Source organism: Peromyscus eremicus, chromosome 6, assembly GCF_949786415.1.
Source record: "Peromyscus eremicus chromosome 6, PerEre_H2_v1, whole genome shotgun sequence".
Classification (NCBI taxonomy): domain Eukaryota; kingdom Metazoa; phylum Chordata; class Mammalia; order Rodentia; family Cricetidae; genus Peromyscus; species Peromyscus eremicus.
The window spans coordinates 64,205,264-64,228,189 of record NC_081421.1 but is presented as its reverse complement, the minus strand read 5'-3'; the positions used below and the strand labels follow the sequence as shown (position 1 = coordinate 64,228,189).

Here is a 22,926-nt window from a genome sequence, read left to right as displayed (position 1 = left end):
CTCCTGCCTCACCGACCTGCTGGCTTCCTCTGAAGACTCTTGGTTGGAAAGGAGTGGAGGCCAGACCCAGAGGAGGAGCCCTTTTCCTCCGTGGAGCGTTGCCTCCTTCCCAGGGCTGGCTATTTTTATCCCAGATGTGGCTGCAGAGGGGGCTGGGGTAGGGTGACGGGGCAAGGCGACGTGGCTGATGGGCCTAACCGGTTTAGAAAACCCAGGATATCCTGAGAGGGGGACCCTTGTTGCCAGTGATTTCTATTACTGTGCCCCCTTCGAGGATTGGGGCAAACTTGTGTGGAGTCTCCCCAGGGTCTTAGAGGTAAAAGAACTTTCCTGATCCGTGTCCAGACTTGGCTCTTGGTGGTCAGCTAGTTCCACTGTTAACTTTCAAAGGAGGAAGACGCAGATCTTAGGGCTAATGATGCTTGATAGCCTCCCACCAGGGTGGGGCTAGGTAGGAGCCAATAATGCCCACCCTGCATCCTTTCCTTTAACCTCTGGCTTCGCACCCCACCCTCCCATGACTCATGCTCTAGATTGGGTGGAGACCCTGGCTGGGGCTCTGGAAGAGGGCTTGGCATCACCAAAATGTGCATGAGGTTTTCTTCCTGAGCCAAGGGGGCAGCCCCGTTGCTTGTGGAGAGTCAGGAGTGAAAGGAACTTATGCCCCTTAGGATTGTCTGCTCTGAGGTCAAGGAGGGAGTGTTTGTTAGTGAAGGGAGAATTGGTGTGGGTGACTGGGCTGGGACCAGAGTCAGTAATTATAGAGATTGGGCAGACAGGCAATTAGTAGCTCTTGGGGCTGACAGGCTGGAAGCAGGGAACCAAAGAGGGGGAAGACTTTCTGTCTAAAGGAAGAGTTTCCTTGGCCAGGACTGCACCTTTTTAGGAGAACGAGCACGGAAGGGTGGGAGGAAGCAAAGACTCTCTGAGGCTGTATCTAGTGTCGTACTGACTGGACTAGCCTGGGGTGGGAAAGAAAGGTGACTTCAGCAGGGTTGCGAAGACCTCTCTGATGGCCCCAAAGAGGGGCTGGCCCCGATTGCAAGGAAGTGGTTTGGGGACTGTCTGCAGGAAGTGGTGGCCATGTCTCTGATGAGAACCCCTCCGGGGAGAAGGTGCTAATGGAAGTCCCAGTAATGAAAGTGGGGGTGGGGACATTATGAGCTTTCTAGAAGGGTGGGACGTGCCCACCCGGTTTCCTGATGCTCTGCCAGGTGTTTCCTGGCTCATGATATCTCCACCCAACCTGCGAGGGGAAATTCTGCTTTCTAGTACAGGCTGCATTCATTGCTACCAGGAGGGCACATGGGACATCCATTATTTCCTGAGGGAGATACCTTGAGAGCACCTCGCTTGTCAGTATCTGGTCTCTTCTAGGCCCTTCTCTATAGGTTTTGGCTTCTGTAAATTCTCAGTCCCCTCATGTTATCCAGGACAGAGGGAAGACCCTCTCTTTCACTCAGGTATCCGTAGCAGAGCCGGAAGATGAGAGCGTTAATGGAGTTGGAGGCTGTCGGGGACGGCAGGGGCATAGCTAGGATGATCTTCAGATTGGGTCTCATGTGGGGAATGAAGAATTCTCGACCACGTGCGTCTGTTGCTTTCTTGCAGGGTCTCCCATGGGATTGCTGGAACCTTGCTGGGTGAGATGGCACTGTGTGCAAAAAAGCGCCCCCCAGGTAAGAGCAGCAAGGAGCGGGTCTCTGGGACCGCGATGAAAGTGGCTGTTATTATGACTTAGGGAGCCAAGGGAAGAGGGGCAACTAGGAATGGTTCCGAGAAAAGGGGGGTTAAGCCCTTTAGGCGTCTTGGGGCGGGGGGCGGGGGCATAGCCTAAGAAACCGAACTGCTGGTTTCATCCTTGGGCTGATGTTCAGCTGGGACTGCTAATCACCAGCCCCTTACTCAAAGCACCTGCAGCTCCTACTCTTTGGCCTGGCCTCGTTTGCCTACCCACCGGAGTCCTCCTCGGTTTCCCGCGGAAGGAGGGGGGTGTGGGATGAAAGCCGTTGCCCAGGACAACGCGGTCGGTCGGCTCTCCGGCATTGGCTGGGGGAGGGGGCGGGGCCGCGCGCTGGCTTTCGCCTACGCGGCACTGGCAGACTTCAGCTCTGCAGTGGGAGCAGGTGGGGCGGAGCCTGGGGCGTGGGCACCGCGTTCCGGACACTCAAAGCTCCACCTCCCGCCTCTGTCGTGGGATTCGGGAGTGGAGCTCCTGCAGAGCTGGTGGTCCCAGGCGCAGGTGGCCGCGAGGATGGTTTGGGCTGCGGGTGGCGCGCGCGCCCAGCGGCCGGGGCTCCCCTCTGCGTGGCCGCAGCTCTTGCGCCTCCCCGGGGGGCCGCCCCATAGGCGCCGCTGAGGCCAAGGACACAGTGCGCCTTCTTAAAACGGGATCATGACGGTCCCCAAGGAGATGCCCGAGAAGTGGGCCCGGGCCGGGGCGCCTCCATCTTGGAGCCAGAAGAAGCCCTCTTGGGGGACAGGTAACGGGGAGACAGTGTCTGGCAGCTCTCACATCTGTGATTTCCCTCCTCTGACCTCCGCATTCCCTTGTCCTCGGTCTCCCTCCCCACGCTCTTTGCAGGCCCTTTGGGATCCTCCTCCTCCTTTTGCATGGTCCTTGGAGATTAGGGACTCAATAGGAAAGAGGACCCTCTGAGGGAAGTTTCTGGTTGTCAAATGGCTCGTTTGTTTGGTGACTCTGTGGCCTGGAGTTTGTTACTGCATTGTGCTTGTTGGGGGAAGAGGTCTAAAATATCACCTGGGATTCTTGGTCAAATATAAGGTGGCAGGCTTACTGCATAACCAATTTACTTCTTTTTAAGTCTGAGGAGGGACCCCTTCGTAGGACATCTCTTATTTTTAGCCCTGGAATTGGCACTTGCAGCCTGGGGGTCTTCAGGGTTTAGGTTAGGTGCAAGCTAAAGAAGGGTCGTTAACAGTGACATTTCCGTTTTAGGAAAATATCTGTATGTGGTAGAAGAAAGATCGCAGTGTATCTCATCTTCTCTCCATTGCTGCTCAGTCTGCATGACCCACATCTCTGACACACACACACACACCCCCACACTCGAAGATGAGCTTTGCAATAGGATGATGTCATTGTCCACCAGTCAGAAACTGCTGATGGTGACATGTGACAAGAGGTTCCTTTAGAGACACTGCACGTGGGCCTGGGATGCTGCCGCAGAGCAGTTCCAGGCCACTGTGACCCTCTCTGTCTGGGCACCACCCACCATGCTCCTCCGCAGATTGGGGTGAGAACGGTGCGATGAGTAGGTTTGCAGTGGTCTCCACAAGGAAGGGAGCTGTGTGCCGGCAGCACTCCCCCTTGATGGTTGTGATGGACGTGTTATTAACGGGAGCAGAGGGACCTGGAGATGCGGCCGGGCGGAGGGGGAGGGACTGAGTGCTCTGGGTGGAAGGTCTTGAGGGTTGACAGTTAGGAGCGGAGAACTGCCCTGAGGAGTGAAGGCGCAGCACTTGGAAGCCTGAGGAGGACAGAGGCCAGCCTGCATCACACAGTGAGACTTTGTCTCTGAAAGGGAAGTGGGGGAGTAGCATGCGGGGCCCTGTTTGCCGTTGGCAAACTGTGGGCTAGAGCAAAGAGTTTAATATCACCAAAGCTGTGTGTTCTGTGGAACCCTCACAGAGGTTGAGTAGGCCTGACACTGTTCGCTCCTTCTGAACTCAGCCTCATTCTATTGCAGAAGAAGAGCGGAGGGCGCGGGCTAATGACCGTGAATACAATGAGAAATTCCAGTATGCGGTAAGTGTTCCCTCGTCCCAGAGCTGGGAGGGAAGGGTGTTGGAAGATCTGAGGCTGAGGCTGGTGGCTGAGGGAAGGGTGCTGGGGGGGTTGTGGGGGAGGCAGGGAAGCATCATCTTTGGCCCAGTTTCCATCTGCTGCTGGGCTGACTTTCCAGGCTTTCTGTCACTAAAGCAAACTACATTGGCCTGGAGAGACTTTCTTTCCCCCTCCTCCTCCCCCTGTCCCACGCCTGGGTTGCTGGAGAGGCAGTGTGTGCGGAAGGTTCGGGCAGTAGGAAGAGGCAGCCCCAGCCTGGCTCCAGGTTGGGGTGACGGGGGCCTCTCTCAGCGTCTCCCTCCTGTTGCCGCAGAGTAACTGCATTAAGACCTCCAAGTACAATATCCTCACCTTCCTGCCTGTCAACCTCTTCGAGCAGTTCCAGGAAGTTGCCAACACCTACTTCCTGTTCCTTCTCATCCTACAGGTAAGTGATCTCTCTCCTATCTCTCTGACTCACAAAGCTAAATAAAGCCAAAGAAGAGGAAGGGTCGGGGCAAAAACCCCCTGGATGGGGGCTTCGGCAGCATGCCTCTCCGCAGCTGCATGCCTCTCCGCAGCTGCATGCCTCTCCGCAGCTGCATGCCTCTCCGCAGCTGCATGCCTCTCTGCTCTTTGCAGCTGATCCCCCAGATCTCCTCCCTGTCCTGGTTCACCACCATTGTGCCTTTGGTTCTTGTCCTCACCATCACAGCTGTTAAAGATGCCACTGATGACTATGTGAGTTGTTGACCTTCTGCTGTTCCTCGTCACCTCCCCTTCGTCCTCCCCTCCCTCCCTCCCCCGCCACTTTTATTCGGTACAGTCCCTTGGTGACCTTGGTGTCCCTTATGGTGCAGCTAGATCTGCAGTACCTAGGCTGAGGGCTAGGCGGGGGCTTTAGGGAGAGAGTTGGTCGGTGGACCGCTGCTAGGGAACACCAGGATGCTCTGAGTTGCACTGATCTAGTTCCAGGCGCGGGGAGAGCGAGAAGGTGTCTCACTTTGCCCGGCTCTCTTTCAGTTCCGCCACAAGAGTGATAACCAGGTGAATAATCGTCATTCTCAGGTGCTGATCAACGGAGTGTGAGTGACTGTTGGAGACCAGGGCTCTGGGAGGAGGGAGGTTTCCATGGGAACCTTCATAGTTACCGATGGCCTCTGCTGTCTTCTCTTTGCCACAGCCTCCAACAAGAGCAGTGGATGAATGTCTGTGTTGGTGACATTATCAAGCTAGAAAACAACCAGTTTGTGGCGGTAAGTGGCAAGGTGCCTTTTCAGTCTAGGGTTTATTCGTCCTCTTTGTTAGAAGGGGACAGTTCCTTCCTGGTTTTCTGTTGCCTCTTAACACTTGTGGAAAGAGATTTTCCCAGACAGTGGGCTTCTGGGTCATATTAACATGCTTTCTGAATTCAAAACAAAAAGAATACATCTCTGTGTCGGCCACAATGGCATGGCTTTTAATGCCAGAACAGAGGCAAAGGCAGAGAGAGATAAGGCCAGCCTGGTCTACAGAATGAATTTCGGACCAAACAGCGCTCTATACAATGAGAGACACAATCTCAGAACAGCCCAGAACCAAACCAAGCCCCTCTGCTTACTGGAGGATGATTGCCACTGAGCCCGCGGAGGGCAGAGGCCATGTCTCAGTTCTCATCAGGCTTTCTGTGTAGGCGGACCTCCTCCTCCTCTCCAGCAGCGAGCCCCATGGGCTGTGTTACATAGAGACCGCAGAACTGGATGGGTGAGTGGCATGTGTGTATCAGTGTCCTCCTCACGTCCTTAGGGGTAAAAGATTGTTTGAGGGAGGATCCCAGGCCTGGGTTCTGCACTTTTTAGAAAACTGGGGAGTAAGAAAGGCTCTGGGGGCCGGGCGGTGTTGGCGCACGCCTTTAATCCCAGTGCTTGGGAGGCAGAGGCAGGCAGATCTCTGAGTTCGAGGCCAGCCTGGTCTACAGAGCGAGTTTCAGGACAGACTCCAAAGCTACACAGAGAAACTGTCTCAAAAAAACCAAAAAAAAAAAAGAAAGAAAGAAAAAAAAGAAAGACTCTGGATACGGTGAACTTTTCTAGGCTAAGCCATTGAGGGTCAGGCACCCAAGGATTGATTCCATGTGCTGGGAGAGGCCAGGACTCAAGGGTATTTATTGTTCTTCCAGAGAGACCAATATGAAAGTACGCCAGGCGATTCCAGTCACCTCTGAGCTGGGGGACATCAGTAAGCTGGCCAAGTTTGATGGTGAGTAGTCCTGGAGCAGCTTTGGGTGCAGAAGGTGGGCTGTGATTTGAGTTCATGTTGTATCTTTTCTTTGGGCTTCTGGTTTTGATTGTGCAGGTCTCTGGACATTTTCAGGAGGGACATGTCTGGAATGCCTGGTGGTGCTGTTAGCTTTTGAACTGATGGTTATTTCAAGTGAGCTTCATGGCTGATGGTGTACTGAGAGAAATTCAGCTCTTTCCTTTTGCTCATCGCCTAAGAACAGTGGTTACCTTCCTTATAACAAGTCAACCTGTGTAGATATGTATGAGAAGTCCGTCTTCTCTCTTCCTCTCCATTTCTGTCCTTCTTATGTAGCCATATTAGCTGACAGATGTAGCTAGAGTTTACTTGGTCCTGCCTGGCCCACGGTCAGGACAAATCTCTCTCACCTGCCAGACCCAACCAAGTAAACACACAGAGACTTATATTGCTTACAAACTGTATGGCCATGGCAGGCTTCTTGTTATCTAGTTCTTCTATCTTAAATTAATCCATTTCTATAAATCTATACCTTGCCATGTGGCTCATGGCTTACCAGTACCTTACATCTTGCTTCTCCTCGTGGCGGCTGGCAGCGTCTCTCTGCCTCAGCCTTCCACCTCCCAGAATTCTCCTCTCTCCTTGTCCTGCCTATACTTCCTGCCTGGCTACTGGCCAATCAGCACTTTATTTATACAGAGCGATAGCCACAGCAGACAGCTCACTTACACATGTGTAACCCTAAGTAACTGTGGTCTTACTAAAACCTCTACAACATGCCCTCTGCCCTGTTAAATCTGTGTGTTGGTTATGTACTAGTCTTGCTAAGACTTGGCTGGCCTGGACCTCCTTGTGTAGCTCGGGCTGGCTTGGAACTCACAGAGGAGATCTGCCTGCCTCTGCCCTCTGAGCGCTGGAACTGCAGGTGTTACGCCACCACACCTGGCCATCATAAGTATCTTAGCACCACATAAGGAGTTTGTCTTGTCCTCTGTGGTAACCGAGTGTTTCAGAGATCGGCCTCTTCTTGGCCATGTGTAGTCTTTTGTTCTAGTAATGCTTGAATAAAAGGTGTCACGGCCTGTTCTGTATGTAGAATAGTCTCAAGTTTGTGATTTTTGGGGGGGAGCTGAGGAAATGGATCAGATGTCGAAGTCCCTACTGTACAAGCTCAGATGCCCACCACCTGCATTAAAAGCCGGGTGTGGCAGCACCCCTGCAGTCCCAGCCATCAGACACAGGGAGGCTTCTCAGGGTTTGCTGGACATCTAGGCTGGCCAGTCGGTGAGCTCAGGTTCAGTAAGAGAGAGACCCTGTCCCCCCAAAATAGGGTAGAGGCCGGGGAGGTGGCTCAGTGGGTAAGGACATTTGCTGACAAACCTAACTGCATGAGTTGAGTTTCTGGGAAGAAAGCACTGGATCCTGCAAAGTGTCCTCTACATGTGCACCATGGTACGTGTGCGTCCAAACATGCTTGTGCTCGCACAGGCACGCACGTGTACACACACACACAAATAAGTGTAATAGAAAAAGTGGGAGCAATAGCGGAAGAGACCTCTTGTTGACTTTGGCCCCCACATGCATGTGGGTGGGCACATGCATATGTTATACACACATACATGCACGCGCACGCACACACACACACACACACACACACACACACACACACGGCATTTTGGGGTCTAAGTGTATGTACATTTTTTGTCTGCTGCTAGGGATGAACCTAGGACCTAGGCAAGTGCTCTTCCACTGAGCTACATCCCTGGCATGAATATGTGTACTTTTAATGTTAGTTCATGCCATCCTATTTTTTTTTTTCCCTGTGTAGTGGAGGATGACCTTGAACTCCTGACCATCCTGTCCCTACCCTCTAGAGTTCTGGATTACAGGCAGGCACTGCCATACCCAGTTTATGTGGTGTTATGTATTGAATCTGGGGCTTCAGTGCCCTATTCTTTTTTCTTAAGTACTGCCATCAGGATACCTATAGCTTGTGTCTTTACAGCACCCTCCTTCCCTCACACACACACACACACACACACACACACAGACACAGAGGTACTTTTTCTACTATAAACTTTTTTTTCCCCCACGAAGGTCTTAGTATGGGACTCTGTGGCCTAGAATTCTATGTAGATCAGGTTATCCTCAAACTCAAGAGCTCCCACCTGCCTCTGCCTCCTCAGTGCTGGGATTAAATGTTTATACCACTAAGTCTGGATATTTAAATTTTTTAAAAGTTGTATTATGTTATGTGTGTGTGACACACACCACATGTGCGGATTCCTAAAGAGGCCAGAAGAGGGTATCAGATCCCCTGCATCTGCAGTTGTAGGTGGTTCTGAGCTACCCAAGGATGCTGGGAAATAAACTCTGGTCCTCTGGAAGAACAGGAAGTGCTCTTAACCACTGAACCTCTCCCGGACCTGTAACCGCGTCGTGTGATTGAGCTCTGAGCAGTGGCGCCTCTGTCTCCCATCCAGGTGAAGTAATCTGTGAACCTCCCAACAACAAGCTGGACAAATTCAGTGGAACACTGTACTGGAAGGAAAACAAATTCCCCCTGAGCAACCAGAACATGCTGCTGCGCGGCTGTGTGCTGAGAAATACTGAGTGGTGCTTCGGGCTGGTCATCTTTGCGGGTGAGCCTCCTGGCGTCCCTCGGGGTGTGGGGCGGAACCGATGGGGCTGGTCCGAACCGATGGGGCTGGTCCTCCGTCCGGGCGACAGCCTCTTCCCCGCCTCGTGCTTCTGTTCCAGTGGCACTCAGTTTGTTGATTTGGCTTCCCGTTATTGTCAAGGTCCTGACACCAAGCTGATGCAGAACAGTGGCAGGACGAAGTTCAAGAGAACGAGTATTGACCGTCTGATGAACACACTGGTCCTCTGGGTAAGCAGCCTTCCAGACGTTCTCCCGACAGGGCCTCGGCCTCCGTGGGTCTTCTCTGGGCAGCAGCCAGGCTTGGCTGCTCAGGGGCAGTGTTTATTTCAGACTCCCTTTAGACTCGGAAGATGTTATTTTTAAAAGCCTTAGGAACATGCATGAATCAACAACTTAAAGTTAGAGTAAACCACCCCTTCTGTGGGCTTGGTCATGATGGCATCTTAACATGCATGTGACCTGTTAGCTTTTGCCAGGCACAAGAAGGCCTTCATGGGGATGGAGTCGGAGTTAAAAGAAAAATTTCCATGGGGAAGATGGTTAGCAGGGTCCTTCCCCAACTTCTAAGAATGAAGGACCCCAAGGGGAAAGTTTTCTGTGCTTGTTTTGACAATTCCTGAGTCCTTCTGTTTGTCTGGAATTGGATTTCCGTCGGTTTCCTGCTCCCAGTATGCCAGCTTGGGAAGCCTGAGGGCAACCAGGGTTGAGTTTCCCTTGACTCGAAAGGGTTTACAGAAACCCAGGCTGAAGTGGGGTCAGTTCCTCAAAGGCTCTTCTTGCCCCCTGGTGGCCACTCATTAGGATGACACCTGCTTTTTGGAGGCAGGACATAGGCGCAATTTTGGAAGTAGTTGTTGGAAACCAGACAGTGATCTCCATTGTTCCCTCCCTGTCCTTTTTCTCACTCAGATAAAGTCTTGATCTGTAGTTCAGACTGGTCTTGAACTCAGGATCCTCCTAAACCAGGCCTGGGGGCTTACACCTGTAATCTCTGAGTTTGGGAGGCTGAGGCAGGACGATTGTCCCAGGCTTGAAGCCAGACTTGTCTTAAAGCAAAAAAGTGAGAAAAGGCCTTAGGATGTAACTGAGTAGTAGATTGCCTAGCATGCACAAGGCTCTGCGTTCAGTTCCTAAGAAGGAAAAAGAGGCATTCTATACAATAAATACATTAGAGTATTCTGTTGGCCTTGTGTGGGCTAGCACAGGCAGATAGGTTTTTAATTGTATCAAAAGTAGCTACCCTAGCTTCACCCTCGAGGACTCCTGGGAGTTCCAGATTGGGAGCTACTTAATGTTTCAGCTCCCCTGTCATACGGAAGAGAGAGGACTGTGTACTATAGTGGCGGGTGAGCACCCATCATGGTCCCTTACAGTAGAAAATCATGAAGGTTGCTTGCGCTTTTAAGGGCCCAACATGTCAGAAGAGCCTCTTTAGGATGCGCATGGCTTTGTGAGCTCTCTAAGTCCTGGCCTCTTCTGTGCTTTTCATTCCTTAGATTTTTGGATTCCTGGTCTGTATGGGAGTGATCCTGGCCATTGGCAATGCCATCTGGGAACACGAGGTTGGGACGCGCTTCCAGGTCTACCTGCCCTGGGATGAGGCGGTGGACAGTGCCTTCTTCTCTGGCTTCCTCTCCTTCTGGTCCTATATCATCATTCTCAACACGGTTGTGCCCATTTCACTGTATGTCAGGTATGTGCTCTCTGCAGGGAGCTCGGGTGGTTCTTGGTGACTTCTCCAGGAACATGAAACCCTTGACAAGGACTATGGAGTCCTCCCTATACTGTGACCATTTTATGTTACCTGTTTATTTGTGATCAGAGTTTCCTGACATTTGGATTATAGTGGGGTAGAAACTATTGATTTACCCAGCACCACATGCTATTGCATGCCTATTCTGGGAAAGAAGTACAGAGATAAACAAAAAATCATCTCCTTCCCTTGTGAAGCTTAAGTCTGATAGAAGAAGAAAACCCTGACTGTGTCATAGAACAGAAGTTGGTCTACCGTGAGTCTTCTGTGGAAAGCTGGGGCTGCTGAGCTCTGTAGGTCATCCCTGCCCTCCGAGTGGCAGACTGGCTGACCTGGGACTAGAACCAGTGCCAGCCCCTGAGGTAGCATGTGATAGGCACCAAGAACACTCTACTTGAGGGCAGGAAGAGCGTTGCTCCGAGCAGTTAGGCATCTGTCTCAGATGCAGAGAGGCAGCTTGGGGGATGTTGGGGAAGGGCTGGGGAGGAGGGGAAGAAGCTGGGAACAGGGACAGGCAGATGAGAAGCTGGGATGGTGTAGGAGCAGTTAGGAGCTTCAGCCATGAGCAAGGAGCTCTGGGGGAGAGGTCTGGACACAAGCTTCCTCTAGATCGTTAAGGGTCTTTGATCTTTGTCCGTGGACCTTCAGGAATGGTTTTTGAAAACCTGAAGGCTATGATCTACGAGTCTTGAGGAGTGCTTTAGCAGTCGTTGGCTGGCTGTGGTGTGTAGCATGTGTGGGACATTAAAAGGAAGGAGAATGTGAAGCAGAGGCCAGTGAGGACAAAGGAAGGAGGGGGCGGAGGAGGAGGAAAAAGAATCCAGAGGAGTATTTCCTACACAGTGCCTGCATTGGAGATAAGGGAGCCTGTGACTTTTTCTTGTTGAATCAGTCACTATGTATCACATGCCATTTTAGAGCTGGCGATCCTCCTGCCTCAGCCTCTCTAGTGCTGGGATTGCAGGTCTGTACTGTCATACCAGGCTCAGCCTGTGGCAGTGTCTTGTTTTGTTTTGTTTTTCAAGACAGGGTTTCTCTGTGTAGTTCTGGTGCCTGTCCTGGTTCTCGCTCTGTAGACCTGGCTGGCCTCGAACTCACAGAGATCCACTTGGCTCTGCCTCCCGAATGCTGGGATTAAATGTGTGCGCCACCCCCATCCCCACCCCCCCAACCCCCCCACCCCCGGTGCCCGTGGCAGTTTTAAGGAAGGCAGTTTAAGGAGTTACTCAGAACTCTTCCTAGCTTTCATTTTGTTAACAAAATGCCCCAAACTGCTCAGCTCTCCTCACCAGCCAAATCCTTGTGATGCTGACTGAAAAAATGAAGGGCTTCTGAGTGTACGGTGTGGGCCTTTCTAGAGCAGGTGGGAGGGCGTCAGAGGGTCAGGGTTGACTGCTGCCTGCTGTTAGCCATGTGGTCAGGCTAGCACAGTCACTTAGGGCCTCACATGCTGTCTCTTTTCCCTCCCCACATGAAACCTGTGTCCTTTTCTTCATAAGGGTGTTTGGATAGACACTGAATTGGAAAATACATATAAAAAGTTAGATTACCGTATCAGTCTGGCCTGGTGCCTCCTGCCTGTATTCACAGCACATGGGAAGGCTGAGGCAGGAGGACTGCTGCAAATTTGAGGTCGGCCTTGGCTCCAAAACAAGACCCTGTCCCCCCCTCCACACACCCCCAAAAAACCAAAAAACAAAGACAAAAACCAACCACAACAGCACCAGCAAATCCCTTTGCAAGTACTGGGTGCTGTACCTAACACTGTCTGGATCCCTTTGCTTCTTTGCCGTTATTTAAATGTTTTGCTTATGACCTAATTTTTGTCTTCCCATTTCTGTGCTTTGCTGTGCCTGCTTTGTATCTGAGTTCACTTGGAGCTCTTGGTAGCTGCCTAAGAAAGTTGTTTTTTTCTGAGTTGCATCGGCATTCACATCTGGGGGAGGGTGGGAGGAGGGTTGATTAGCTGCCTGGGGAAAGGCCATGACAACATTCCTATATCTCACTTCTTTACCCAGTAACAAAATCCTGATAGGAGCCTCAGGCACGCTGAAACAGGGTTCCGGATGTGTGGCCCACTGCTTGGCCATCCTGGACCCAAACGTAGGGCTCTTTTCTGGGAATGTTAACATCCCGGCTCCTAAAAGTAATGATTACGGGAGGTCCCCACGTTCTCTAGTCCTCTGCTTTCCAGTGAGGAAGTGAAGCCCCGCCTGCGCGGGGCGGTGAGGAGTGGTGGGGCTGGGAGCCTCCTGGGCTTCCCCCCAGCGGGACCTCTTGGAGCTGGGTGCAGCGTGCACAGCACCCTCATTATCTCTTCTCTCTCCCTTCCTTCCCTCTGCATTTTCTCTTCTTTTTCTCTGCATGGTTTCTGTATTTAGTTTTGAGGTAAGAACTGGCCCGGTGCCTTGTGTGCAGTCCTCCTCCTTCTCTGCCTGTGCCGTCCGTCCATCCTGCCTGCCCAGAGCCTTTGCACCTTTGTGTGGAGAGCATCAGGAGGGTCGGGTTGGGGAGCTCCACCTGCAGGCTTCCCTGCCCCTTGCCGTCCAGGTTCCCTGCCCAGGTGTCTTCTCCTTTCCTGTTCCTCCCCAGGCCCAGCGCCTGCAGCCAAGGCCTGTGCGGGTGGGATGCTCCCTTCCCTTCCTGCTTCCCAGGCCTCACCTCCTGTCCCCTATGCAGTGTGGAAGTCATCCGTTTGGGCCACAGCTACTTCATCAACTGGGACAAGAAGATGTTCTGCATGAAGAAGCGGACGCCTGCAGAGGCCCGTACCACCACGCTGAACGAAGAGCTGGGCCAGGTGGAGTACATCTTCTCTGATAAGACGGGCACCCTCACCCAGAACATCATGGTGTTCAACAAGTGCTCCATCAATGGCCACAGCTATGGTAAAGTGGCACTGCTTGGGGCTGGGCTTAGGACTTGCCTGGAAGGACGGTGGGACTGGGGCCCCTCAGTTGTCCTGACACTGGGTTTTCCTTCTTTCCTCTTCGGTACGAGGGGCCATGAAAGGGTGTGCTCCGTATCCTGTGCCAGGAATTGTACTGAGAATCCTTTCCATGCCCTTCCCTGGAGCCCTCTCACTCATCTTAGGTCCTACACCAAGTTATTTGACATGAGCCCCAAGACATTGGCCTCTGGGCATCTGGCCAGGGTGCTACCTTGGCTGCCCAGTGGAATACAGACTCCCCTGTTGCTGCCAGGGGCCCTTGTGAATCTCTGGAATGTAACTCCAGTCTTCCCAGTGTGGGCCTGTCCTAGTGGCTTTGAGGCTGAGCTGCTGGAATGGTGTGGGGCAGGGTGTGTACAGGTGTGAGACCCTTGGGTAGCTAGTTTTTGCACTAACATAGACCTCACTGCCAGGGTGTAAAGCTTTATCTGCTTTCTGGGCCTGGAAGGTGCTGGCACCCCAGCAGACCTGGAGTGCTGGTAGGGGCAGGTAGAGTTGGAGCTGCCCTTGTGGGAGAGCTACTGGAGGTGGCTGGGATGGGCATGGCGAGCAGTGGGCACTGGAGCCTTGTGGCCAGGTTCCTGGACTCTGGGATCCTGCGGGATGAGCGTGGTGGCTTCTTCAGGGTGAGCTGGCCTGAGGGTCCCACGGGCCCACGGGGTCTGCACTAGAGGCTTTCCCGTGCTGCTGTGGAGAAGCCCAGTGATGATGTGCTTTTCCTTCTGTTGGGTGTGTGTAGGGGACGTGTTTGATGTCTTGGGACACAAAGCTGAACTGGGAGAGGTAAGATCCAGTCTCTTGACTGTTCTTTATGCCAGTTAGATACAGTCTGGGCGTCTGGCTAGCAATGGCTGGCATAGATGGGAACAGTGTGCTCTCTGGGCAGGAAATGGAGGACCCAGAGAAGGATTTTAAAAGAGAACTGGAGGGGGCGGGCGGGGATTGCTGATTGAGGCACACCTGTAATCAGCTCAGCACTGGGGAGGCAGGAGGAGGAGGATCACAGCTTTGAAGCAAGCCTGGCTTACCTAGAGAATTCCAGGCAGTTCTCCCAGGCTCCACAATAAACCCTGGTTTCAAAGAAAAGGGGAAAAATCAAAATAAAGAAAGCCCAGCCAGACTTTTGAGTCAAAGGTGGCCAGGATCTTGGCCTCTTCTACTAAGAGGTGGCAGGGTGGGACCGTCAGTTTTCTGGGGTACAGCCTGGGAGCTCAAGAGTCTCCTTGCCTGTTCCAGAGACCAGCGCCTGTTGACTTCTCCTTTAATCCTCTGGCTGACAAGAAATTCTTGTTTTGGGATCCAAGCCTCTTGGAGGCTGTCAAAATGGGGGACCCACATACCCATGAGTTCTTCCGTCTCCTTTCCCTGTGCCACACTGTCATGTCCGAAGAAAAGAACGAAGGTGAGTTGCCCAGTGCACGCTCCTGGGCGCTGCTGCTCTGCTGTGCTGCTGTGCTGGGGCTTGCTGGGCGGGCGGGTGCCTGGGATGGGGGCCAGTTTTCTGTGCATGCTCCTTTCCCCCACCAGGAGAGCTGTACTACAAAGCTCAGTCCCCGGATGAGGGGGCTCTGGTCACCGCAGCCAGGAACTTTGGTTTTGTGTTCCGTTCTCGTACTCCTAAAACAATCACCGTCCATGAGCTCGGTACAGCCATCACCTACCAGCTGCTGGCCATCCTGGACTTCAACAACATTCGCAAACGGATGTCAGTCATAGGTGAGGCCAGTACTAGGGAGCTGAGGAGACTTGGGCCAGCAGAGAGGCCTGGGTAGGGAAGGCGTGCAGGAGACTTGGAGCAGCAGAGAGGCCTGGGTAGGGAAGGTGTGCAGGAGGACTCTTGATACATTTAGTTTGGATTCTGTCTGAATTTTCTGGCTCTCCTCCCTTGTGCCATTCACAGTGCGGAATCCAGAGGGGAAGATCCGACTCTACTGCAAAGGGGCGGACACCATCCTGCTAGACAGACTCCACCCTTCCACGCAGGAGCTACTCAACAGCACCACTGACCACCTGAATGTAGGTGTGATGGCCTGGGGCCTCTTCGGTTCTCAGCACTGTCCTTTTTATTCATTTACTTAAAATGACTTATTGATTTGCGTGTATTTCTACCTGTGTGAGGGTGTCGGATACCCCAGAACTGGAGTTACAGACAGTTGTGAGCTGCCATTGGGTGCTAAGAATTGAACCCAGGTCCTCTGGAAGAGCAGCCAGTGCTCTTAACTGCTAAACCATCCCTCCAGCCCCATGTTGTCCTTTTTAAAATAAAAAAAATATATATATATACACACACACACACACACACACACACACACACACACGTTTATGTGTATGTATGTGTGTATATGTTCTGTAGTTGATATATGTACACATGCCGTGGTGTGCATGTGGAGGTCAAAGAACAACTTGAAGGAATTGGCCCTTTCTACCATGTAGGCTCTGGGGATCAAGCTCATATCTTCAAGCTTGACAACAAGCACCCTTATTTGCTGAGCCATCTTACCAGCCCACCATGTACTTCCTTTTCTTCTTTTTTTGTTTGTTTGTTTGTTTGAGACAGGGTTTCTCTTTGTAACAGCCCTGGCTGTCCGAGAACTCTCTTTGTAGCCCAGGCTGGCCTCGAACTCAGAGAGATCCGCCTGCCTCTGTTTCCTGAGTGCAGGATTAAAGGCGTGTGCCACCACTCCTGGCCACCACAATGTCCTTTTTGTTTTTTTATTGTTTTATTGAATACATTTAAGGTCTCTCTAGTTTCTTTTTTTTTTTTTTTTTCCTGTGCTGAGAATACTTAAATCAGCCAAGGCCTGATACTGCATTCTGCCTATGATCCCAGTATTTGGCACATAGAATTAGGAGGATGAGGAGTTTGGGGCTAGCCTGGCTTACATGAGACTTTGTCTCAACAAACCAACTGGGAAGATCATCAAAATGACTCACCAGGTAAAGGCACCTGAGGCCAATCCTAATGACTTGAGTTTGATCCCGGAACCTGTATGGTGGGAGGAGATGGCCGACTTCCTTCCACCTCTGCACGTGTATGTGTGCACACCCATACAGGCACAAATAACAGAACAACGTTAAACATCTTAAAAACCCAACTGAAGAGTATCTCAGCCGTCTGTTGAGGTCTGAGTTGCAGTCCTTCTGCTGTGTTTTCTGGAAGTCCTTTCATTTGACTTTCCCGACTCTTCCTCCAGGAATATGCAGGGGATGGACTGAGGACCCTGGTGCTGGCCTACAAAGACCTGGAGGAAGACTACTATGAGGAATGGGCCAGGAGACGCCTACAGGCCAGCTTGGCCCAAGACAGCCGAGAGGACAGGCTGGCCAGCATCTATGAAGAGGTTGAGAGTGACATGATGGTATGGAGAGGGCCGGACAGGCTGAGGGTGGAGAAGGTGGTGTAGAGCCCACAGCTCTCCTCAGAAGCCCTGTGCTGTTTCCAGCTGCTGGGTGCCACGGCCATTGAGGACAAGCTTCAGCAGGGAGTCCCAGAGACCATCGCCCTCCTGACTCTGGCCAACATTAAGATTTGGGTCCTAACTGGAGATAAGCAAGGTGAGGGTGCCTGGCGGGGCGGAGTCAGCAGAGGATGGACACACTGGTACCGCCATGCCTGCGTGGAGCTGGACCACCAATGGGAAGCATGCTGACCCTGGGGCTTGCCTGCCTGCCTGCCCGCCTGCCCGCCTGCAGCACCTTGGTCTTCTCTTGGCAGAGACCGCTGTGAACATTGGCTACTCCTGCAAGATGCTGACTGATGACATGACAGAGGTGTTCATAGTCACAGGCCACACTGTTCTGGAGGTGCAAGAGGAGCTCAGGTAAACCAGGGGCTGGGGATGCCCTGAACCGCGCCCGGGGACTGGCAGGCTTGTTTTCCTCTCTGCCGCTGTCCCGGAGCCCCCCACAGTTTCATCCCTGCCTTCACAGGAAAGCCCGGGAGAAGATGGTGGACTCGTCCCACACGGTGGGCAATGGCTTCACCTACCAGGGGAAACTCTCTTCTTCAAAGCTCACTTCTGTCCTGGAGGCTGTTGCCGGGGAGTACGCCCTGGTCATCAATGGGCACAGCCTGGTAAGGCTTGCCATCTCTAGCTTGGAGCGGGCTGTCAGGCAGGAGAATGCTCAGACCTTGTTGAGTGCTTGCCCAGAGCTCTTCTTGGCGGAGATGGCTGTGAACATGCTTATGCCTTCTCTCAGTATGGCCTTGGACTCTTACCTTGCATTCAACTTCCCTTGACTTGAGAGAGGGAGGGTTCTGATCACAAGGGACCAGAAGAACCGAGGTGTTTCCTGGGAAGACTGGGACTGCCACGTTTCTCCGTGTTTCAGGCCCATGCCTTGGAGGCTGACATGGAGCTAGAGTTTCTGGAGACAGCATGTGCTTGCAAAGCTGTCATCTGCTGCCGGGTGACACCCTTGCAGAAGGCACAGGTGGTGGAACTGGTGAAGAAGTACAAGAAGGCAGTGACACTTGCCATTGGGGATGGTGCCAATGATGTCAGCATGATTAAAAGTGAGTGTGGGGGGCTGGAGAGATGGCTCAGCCGTTAAAGGCTAGGCTCACAACCAAAAATATAAAAGTGAGTGTGGGCTGGGCAGGGGGGCTGCAGCAATAAGGTCTCAGGACCAGGGAAGAGTGCGTGGGGTGGGGGCTGTGACTGGTGGGATCTGAAGTGTGTGGTCATTCTTCATGTCTTCTTTTGTCTCTGCAGCTGCTCACATTGGTGTGGGCATCAGCGGGCAGGAAGGGATCCAGGCCGTCCTGGCTTCCGATTATTCCTTTTCACAGTTCAAGTTCCTGCAGCGCCTCCTGCTGGTGCATGGGCGCTGGTCCTACCTGCGCATGTGCAAGTTCCTCTGCTATTTCTTCTATAAGAACTTTGCGTTCACCATGGTCCACTTCTGGTTTGGCTTCTTCTGTGGCTTCTCAGCCCAGGTAGCAAGTGTTTCTAGACCTCTCTGCTGCATCTCTGGAAGTTCTGTAAGGGAGGCTTTAGTGAGACTTCCTGAGGGCTTGAGTTCGGATCCCCAGAGTCTGCGTAGAAGCCCGATGCAGCAGTATGAGCCACTGTGCCTGTAGGGGGTGGGAGCTGGAGAGGACAGAATCTCCAGAAGCTGTGGGCCAGCTAGCTTGGCTTACACAGTGGCAGAGACTGTGTCTCAAACAAGGCAGAAAGCTGAGGACTGACACCCACTGGTTGTTCTCTGATCTTCCTGCACACCATAGTGCACACATGTCCCCCAAACAGACACATTCAAATCTCTCTTATACACATGATGAGTAAATAAATGCCTGAGAGCAGACGTTATGTCTGTCCTGTTAATCGACCCATTGTTTAGTGCATGCATTTAATAAATGTTGGCTTTTCTTTTCCCTTCTTCCTTTTTTTTGGGGGGTGGGGTAGGGTGGAGGGGGTGAGGCATTGTTTCATGTAACACAGGCCGATCCTCTTATTTCCTGTGTAGCACTGGTTGGCCTTGAATTCTGAGTCTGGGCATAGTGTGCACACTTACAATCCAAACACTCCGTAGGTGGAGACAGAAGGGTTGAAAGTTGGAGGTCAACTTGGGTAACATAGTGAGTTCCATGTCAGCTTGAACCACATAGGAAACCCTATGTCTCAGTATAAACAACCTAAGAAGAAAGTGTTTGTTGGGAGAGTGGAGATCTTAGGACCTGAGGGAGGTTGTTAGGGCGGCTTGATGGTACAGAACTGTCTTTTCTGTGCCTCATTCCTAGAGGACATTGGCTGCTCACTCTCCTGCCCCATTCTCTTCCAGACCGTGTATGACCAGTATTTCATCACCCTGTATAACATCGTGTACACTTCGCTCCCAGTCCTGGCCATGGGGGTCTTTGACCAGGTATGGGGGAGGTCAGTGGTCAGGCTGGAAGGAGAGAATGCTGCTGTGAACTGTGGTCTGATATGGCAGGTGGGGGACAGTGCCCCACTCCAGGGGACACTTCCCGATGGGGAGGGAGGAGGATTCTTTCTATCTTGGAGGGAACCTGTCATTCCCCTGGGTTGCTGAACACAGATTGATTGGGAGAATCTGGCTTAAGCCTGGATCTGTTATCCAAGACATTAGGAAGGGGGAGCCAGGGGGAGCATCTGTCTGCCCTTGACTGGAGAGCATCACTGTGGCAGCTTCTGGGGCCCTTCCCTCACAGGATGTCCCGGAGCAGCGAAGCATGGAGTACCCTAAACTGTACGAGCCAGGCCAGTTGAATCTGCTGTTCAACAAGCGCGAGTTCTTCATCTGCATTGCCCAGGGCATCTACACCTCTGTGCTCATGTTCTTCATCCCCTATGGGGTGTTTGCAGAGGCCACTCGGGACGATGGCACCCAGCTGGCAGACTACCAGTCCTTTGCAGTCACTGTGGCCACATCACTGGTCATTGTGGTTAGTGTGCAGGTATGAGGCCGTCCCTCAGGAAGGAGGGGGCCTTCCATCCCTAGGGCTACCCTCAGCACCACATCTCTGTTTCTGATGGGTAGGATTTTTTGGGGTACTTCTACCTGCAATAACTCTTTTTTGCAGATTGGGCTGGATACAGGCTATTGGACAGCCATCAACCACTTCTTCATCTGGGGCAGCCTCGCTGTTTACTTTGCCATCCTCTTTGCCATGCACAGCAATGGGCTCTTTGACATGTTTCCAAACCAGTTCCGGTTTGTGGGTAAGTACCTGTGGCATCCTTTTAAATCAATGATGAATCATACCGGTCTAGGAACAACAGGGTAGACAGGTAGCACTTACCAGTAATTTACATGCCAGGTACATTGCAAGGTACAATGTAGTATCAAGGGGTAGTTGACCCAGGCCCTGCTGCCAAGGAGCATCTATGTCCGTGAGAGCGATAAACAGCCCTTGCCTGGCTATGGAAAGTCAGAACTCGGAGGAAGTCAGGGTAGCAGGCTTCATGGTCAGCAGAGTGCCAATGGGGATGGCCAGGGATAGTCCTGTAGATGAGACTGCTGTTAGTGAGCAGAGTTAGGAGGGTGAAGGTACCACTTGGCTCTTGGAGAGCTAGGGTGGGGCCGGAAGCCTGGGGAACCGGGGGAGGAAAAGCTACGAGTGAGCTTCTCTCTGCCTGGCCTGAAGTCTTCATTTACTTTGGCATTAAAAGGGGTTTTTTTTTTTGTTTGTTATTTATTTGTTTTATTCTTTCCAAAAGATGGCTTTAGAAAATTTGTAGGCTGGCACATGCCTCTAATTCCAGCACCTGAGAGGTGGAGGCAGGAGGATCAGGAGTTCAAGGTCCTTCTCTGCTGCATAGCGAGTTTCAGAATAGCCTGAACTACATGAAAGCCTGTCTCAAAAAAGAAAAAGGTGTGTGTGTGTAGAAAAGAGGAACACAGGTTTGAGGCTATAACTCAGCAGAATGCTTGCCTAACATGCACAAAGGCCTTGTTCCATTGGAGGGTTTGAGCAGGAAGTACATAGACCAATTTCTGTTTTTAAAGAGTCATTGTTAACCATATTTGGATAATAAAGTAGAGGCGTACAGGTAGAAACGGGTCAGGTAGGGCCTCTGTCAGTAATGGGGTCTTGGAATTCAGTGAGTGTGGGATATCTGGAAAATGGAGCCAGCGGGTTAGGTTGTGAGTGAAGAAGAGAGAGGAGTGGGTGGGTGTTGTGGTTTTAGCCTAGATGGATGGTAGTACTTCCCTAGACGGAAAAGGCACGGAGCACACTTGGGGTAGAGGAGAAGACAGACCATTACTTGGGCCATGTTAGCCTAGAGATAACTTCACTGAGGTGGTTAAGGAAACAGGTGTGCATGCAGTTTGGGGAGAGTTGGAGACCAGTGACAGAATTCGAGATAAGCACAAAAAAAAAGAGGAAGTCAAAGGTGGCTTTGAGGTTGAGGACATGGAACCATCAGAAATAGCAGCGGGGAAGCGAGAAGATCTCCTCTGTCAACTTCGTGACTCCTGTCCCCCAGGGAATGCCCAGAACACCCTGGCCCAGCCCACCGTGTGGCTCACCATCGTGCTGACCACGGCTGTCTGCATCATGCCTGTGGTCGCCTTCCGCTTCCTCAGGCTTAGCCTGAAGCCGGATCTCTCCGACACGGTGAGAAGCCTGGCAAAGCTGGCCAGAGGCCTTGGGGGGCAGCTGCAATGTGACAGGAAAAGCCTCTCTTGCTTGGGTGCTGTGGAGCTGTGTCTGGGCTGCGGGACTCTGGGGGCTGATGCCGCACAGGGCTACAGAAGTTCCCGTGATGACCCGCTGTGGTGCTCAGGGCCCCTGCACGTGGCGGTGCCTGATGCTGTGAGCAGACGTCCGAAGGACTGCTCTTCCCTGTCCCCTCCTCAGGTCCGCTACACCCAGCTGGTAAGGAAGAAGCAGAAGGCTCAGCACCGCTGCATGCGGCGAGTGGGCCGCACGGGCTCGCGGCGCTCCGGCTACGCCTTTTCACACCAGGAAGGCTTTGGGGAGCTCATTATGTCCGGCAAGAACATGCGGCTGAGCTCCCTGGCCCTCTCCAGCTTTAGCACGCGCTCCAGCTCCAGCTGGATCGAGAGCCTGCGCAGGAAGAAGAGCGACAGCACCAACAGCCCGGGGGGAGGGGCCGAGAAGCCCCTCAAGGGCTGAAGACCTAGCCTGGGACCCCTTGTGTCGGGGACCCGAGCTCACAGGGCCGGTGTCTGGGAACGGCTGGTCCTCCTCCCTGCAGCCTGCCTCCTCTGCCTGGTGGACTGCCCTGCGGGTCTCACCAGTGTATACAGGTGGAGGGACCCCAGGGGCAGAGCAGGGGTTCGGGCCTTGGATAGCGGCCGCAGTGAGGGACCAGCTGTGGAACCAAAAAACATGAAAAACTAACTAAGAGATTGGGTCCACCCCTGTCCTGCTGGGGGTCCACAGGGAGACTGTAATCTCCGTATTTTTTTTACTCCTATTCCCCAGAGGGGCCCTAGTGCCCCTGTTCCTGAATTACACAAGAATGTATCACGCCGGGAAGCCAGAGACCTGCTGGGCCTCCGAGCCCCTCACGTCATCGTGTGTCCTCTTGGTTTGTGTTTGTGTCGTTTGGTTCTTGTCTTTTTTTATTTGGTAAGTGGAGGAGGCCTTCATGTGACTTTATGTTATGGTTAATGTCTCAACTCTTCTGGGAAGAGGAGACTGGCACACACTGGGATGCCCTACCTGGTGGAGTGGCTTGGGAGGGGCCACAGCTCACGGGTCACCTTTAGGGTGCCATTGTCCTTGTGGGATACAGGAGCTACCAGATAGGGAGGAACTGTCAGCCAGAGGATGTCGGGAGAATGGAAAGGAAGAGTGTCCTGGCTCCTTCCTCAGCTGTGCTGTGGCCTCCCCAGGGCACGTGTGAGTTCTTGGATTACCTAAGTCCTGCTGGTGCTGGGCTGCAGCCCAGAGTGGCCCCATCGTTCTCAGTGAGCTAAAGCTGAGTATGAAATGTAGTACCGAGGCGGGGGAAGTAGTTTTCTGGGGTTCCAAATTGAGTCCCCAATTCCTTAGCATACTTGCTTCCAACTTCCCTTCCTGCCCTCCTTATCCGGTG

At 52.6% G+C, this 22,926-nt stretch overlaps 1 protein-coding gene across 2 annotated transcripts; it reads left to right on the top strand.

Annotated features, from left to right (window-relative positions):
• The first annotated feature begins 1,611 nt into the window (after window positions 1-1,611).
• Window positions 1,612-22,392, top strand: Atp8b2 (ATPase phospholipid transporting 8B2). Of its 2 annotated transcripts, none has more exons than XM_059265695.1 (27): window positions 1,612-1,679; window positions 3,711-3,769; window positions 4,122-4,235; window positions 4,430-4,528; window positions 4,811-4,872; window positions 4,971-5,043; window positions 5,460-5,530; window positions 5,946-6,025; window positions 8,509-8,667; window positions 8,827-8,915; window positions 10,184-10,380; window positions 13,120-13,328; window positions 14,130-14,173; window positions 14,627-14,792; window positions 14,918-15,106; window positions 15,291-15,406; window positions 16,585-16,749; window positions 16,834-16,945; window positions 17,106-17,211; window positions 17,321-17,465; window positions 17,723-17,906; window positions 18,106-18,329; window positions 19,175-19,258; window positions 19,566-19,811; window positions 19,938-20,076; window positions 21,346-21,476; window positions 21,720-22,392. In XM_059265695.1, the coding sequence occupies exons 1-27, from the start codon at window positions 1,649-1,651 to the stop codon at window positions 21,996-21,998; spliced, it is 3,573 nt and encodes a 1,190-aa protein (XP_059121678.1). In that variant the 5' UTR covers window positions 1,612-1,648; the 3' UTR covers window positions 21,999-22,392. The 2 variants fall into 2 exon arrangements, with proteins under 2 accessions (XP_059121678.1, XP_059121677.1); XM_059265694.1 differs by lacking the exon at window positions 1,612-1,679 and adding an exon at window positions 2,197-2,483.
• Window positions 22,393-22,926: the final 534 nt, after the last annotated feature.

Bases quoted from the DNA above. Each gene is read 5' to 3' on its own strand.
- Atp8b2 (XM_059265694.1), top strand. From the start codon at position 2,396: ATGACGGTCCCCAAGGAGATGCCCGAGAAGTGGGCCCGGGCCGGGGCG. The intron at 3,770-4,121 runs GTAAGTGTTCCC...CTGTTGCCGCAG, and splicing joins ATGAGAAATTCCAGTATGCG to AGTAACTGCATTAAGACCTC. The intron at 21,477-21,719 runs GTGAGAAGCCTG...TCCCCTCCTCAG, and splicing joins AGCCGGATCTCTCCGACACG to GTCCGCTACACCCAGCTGGT.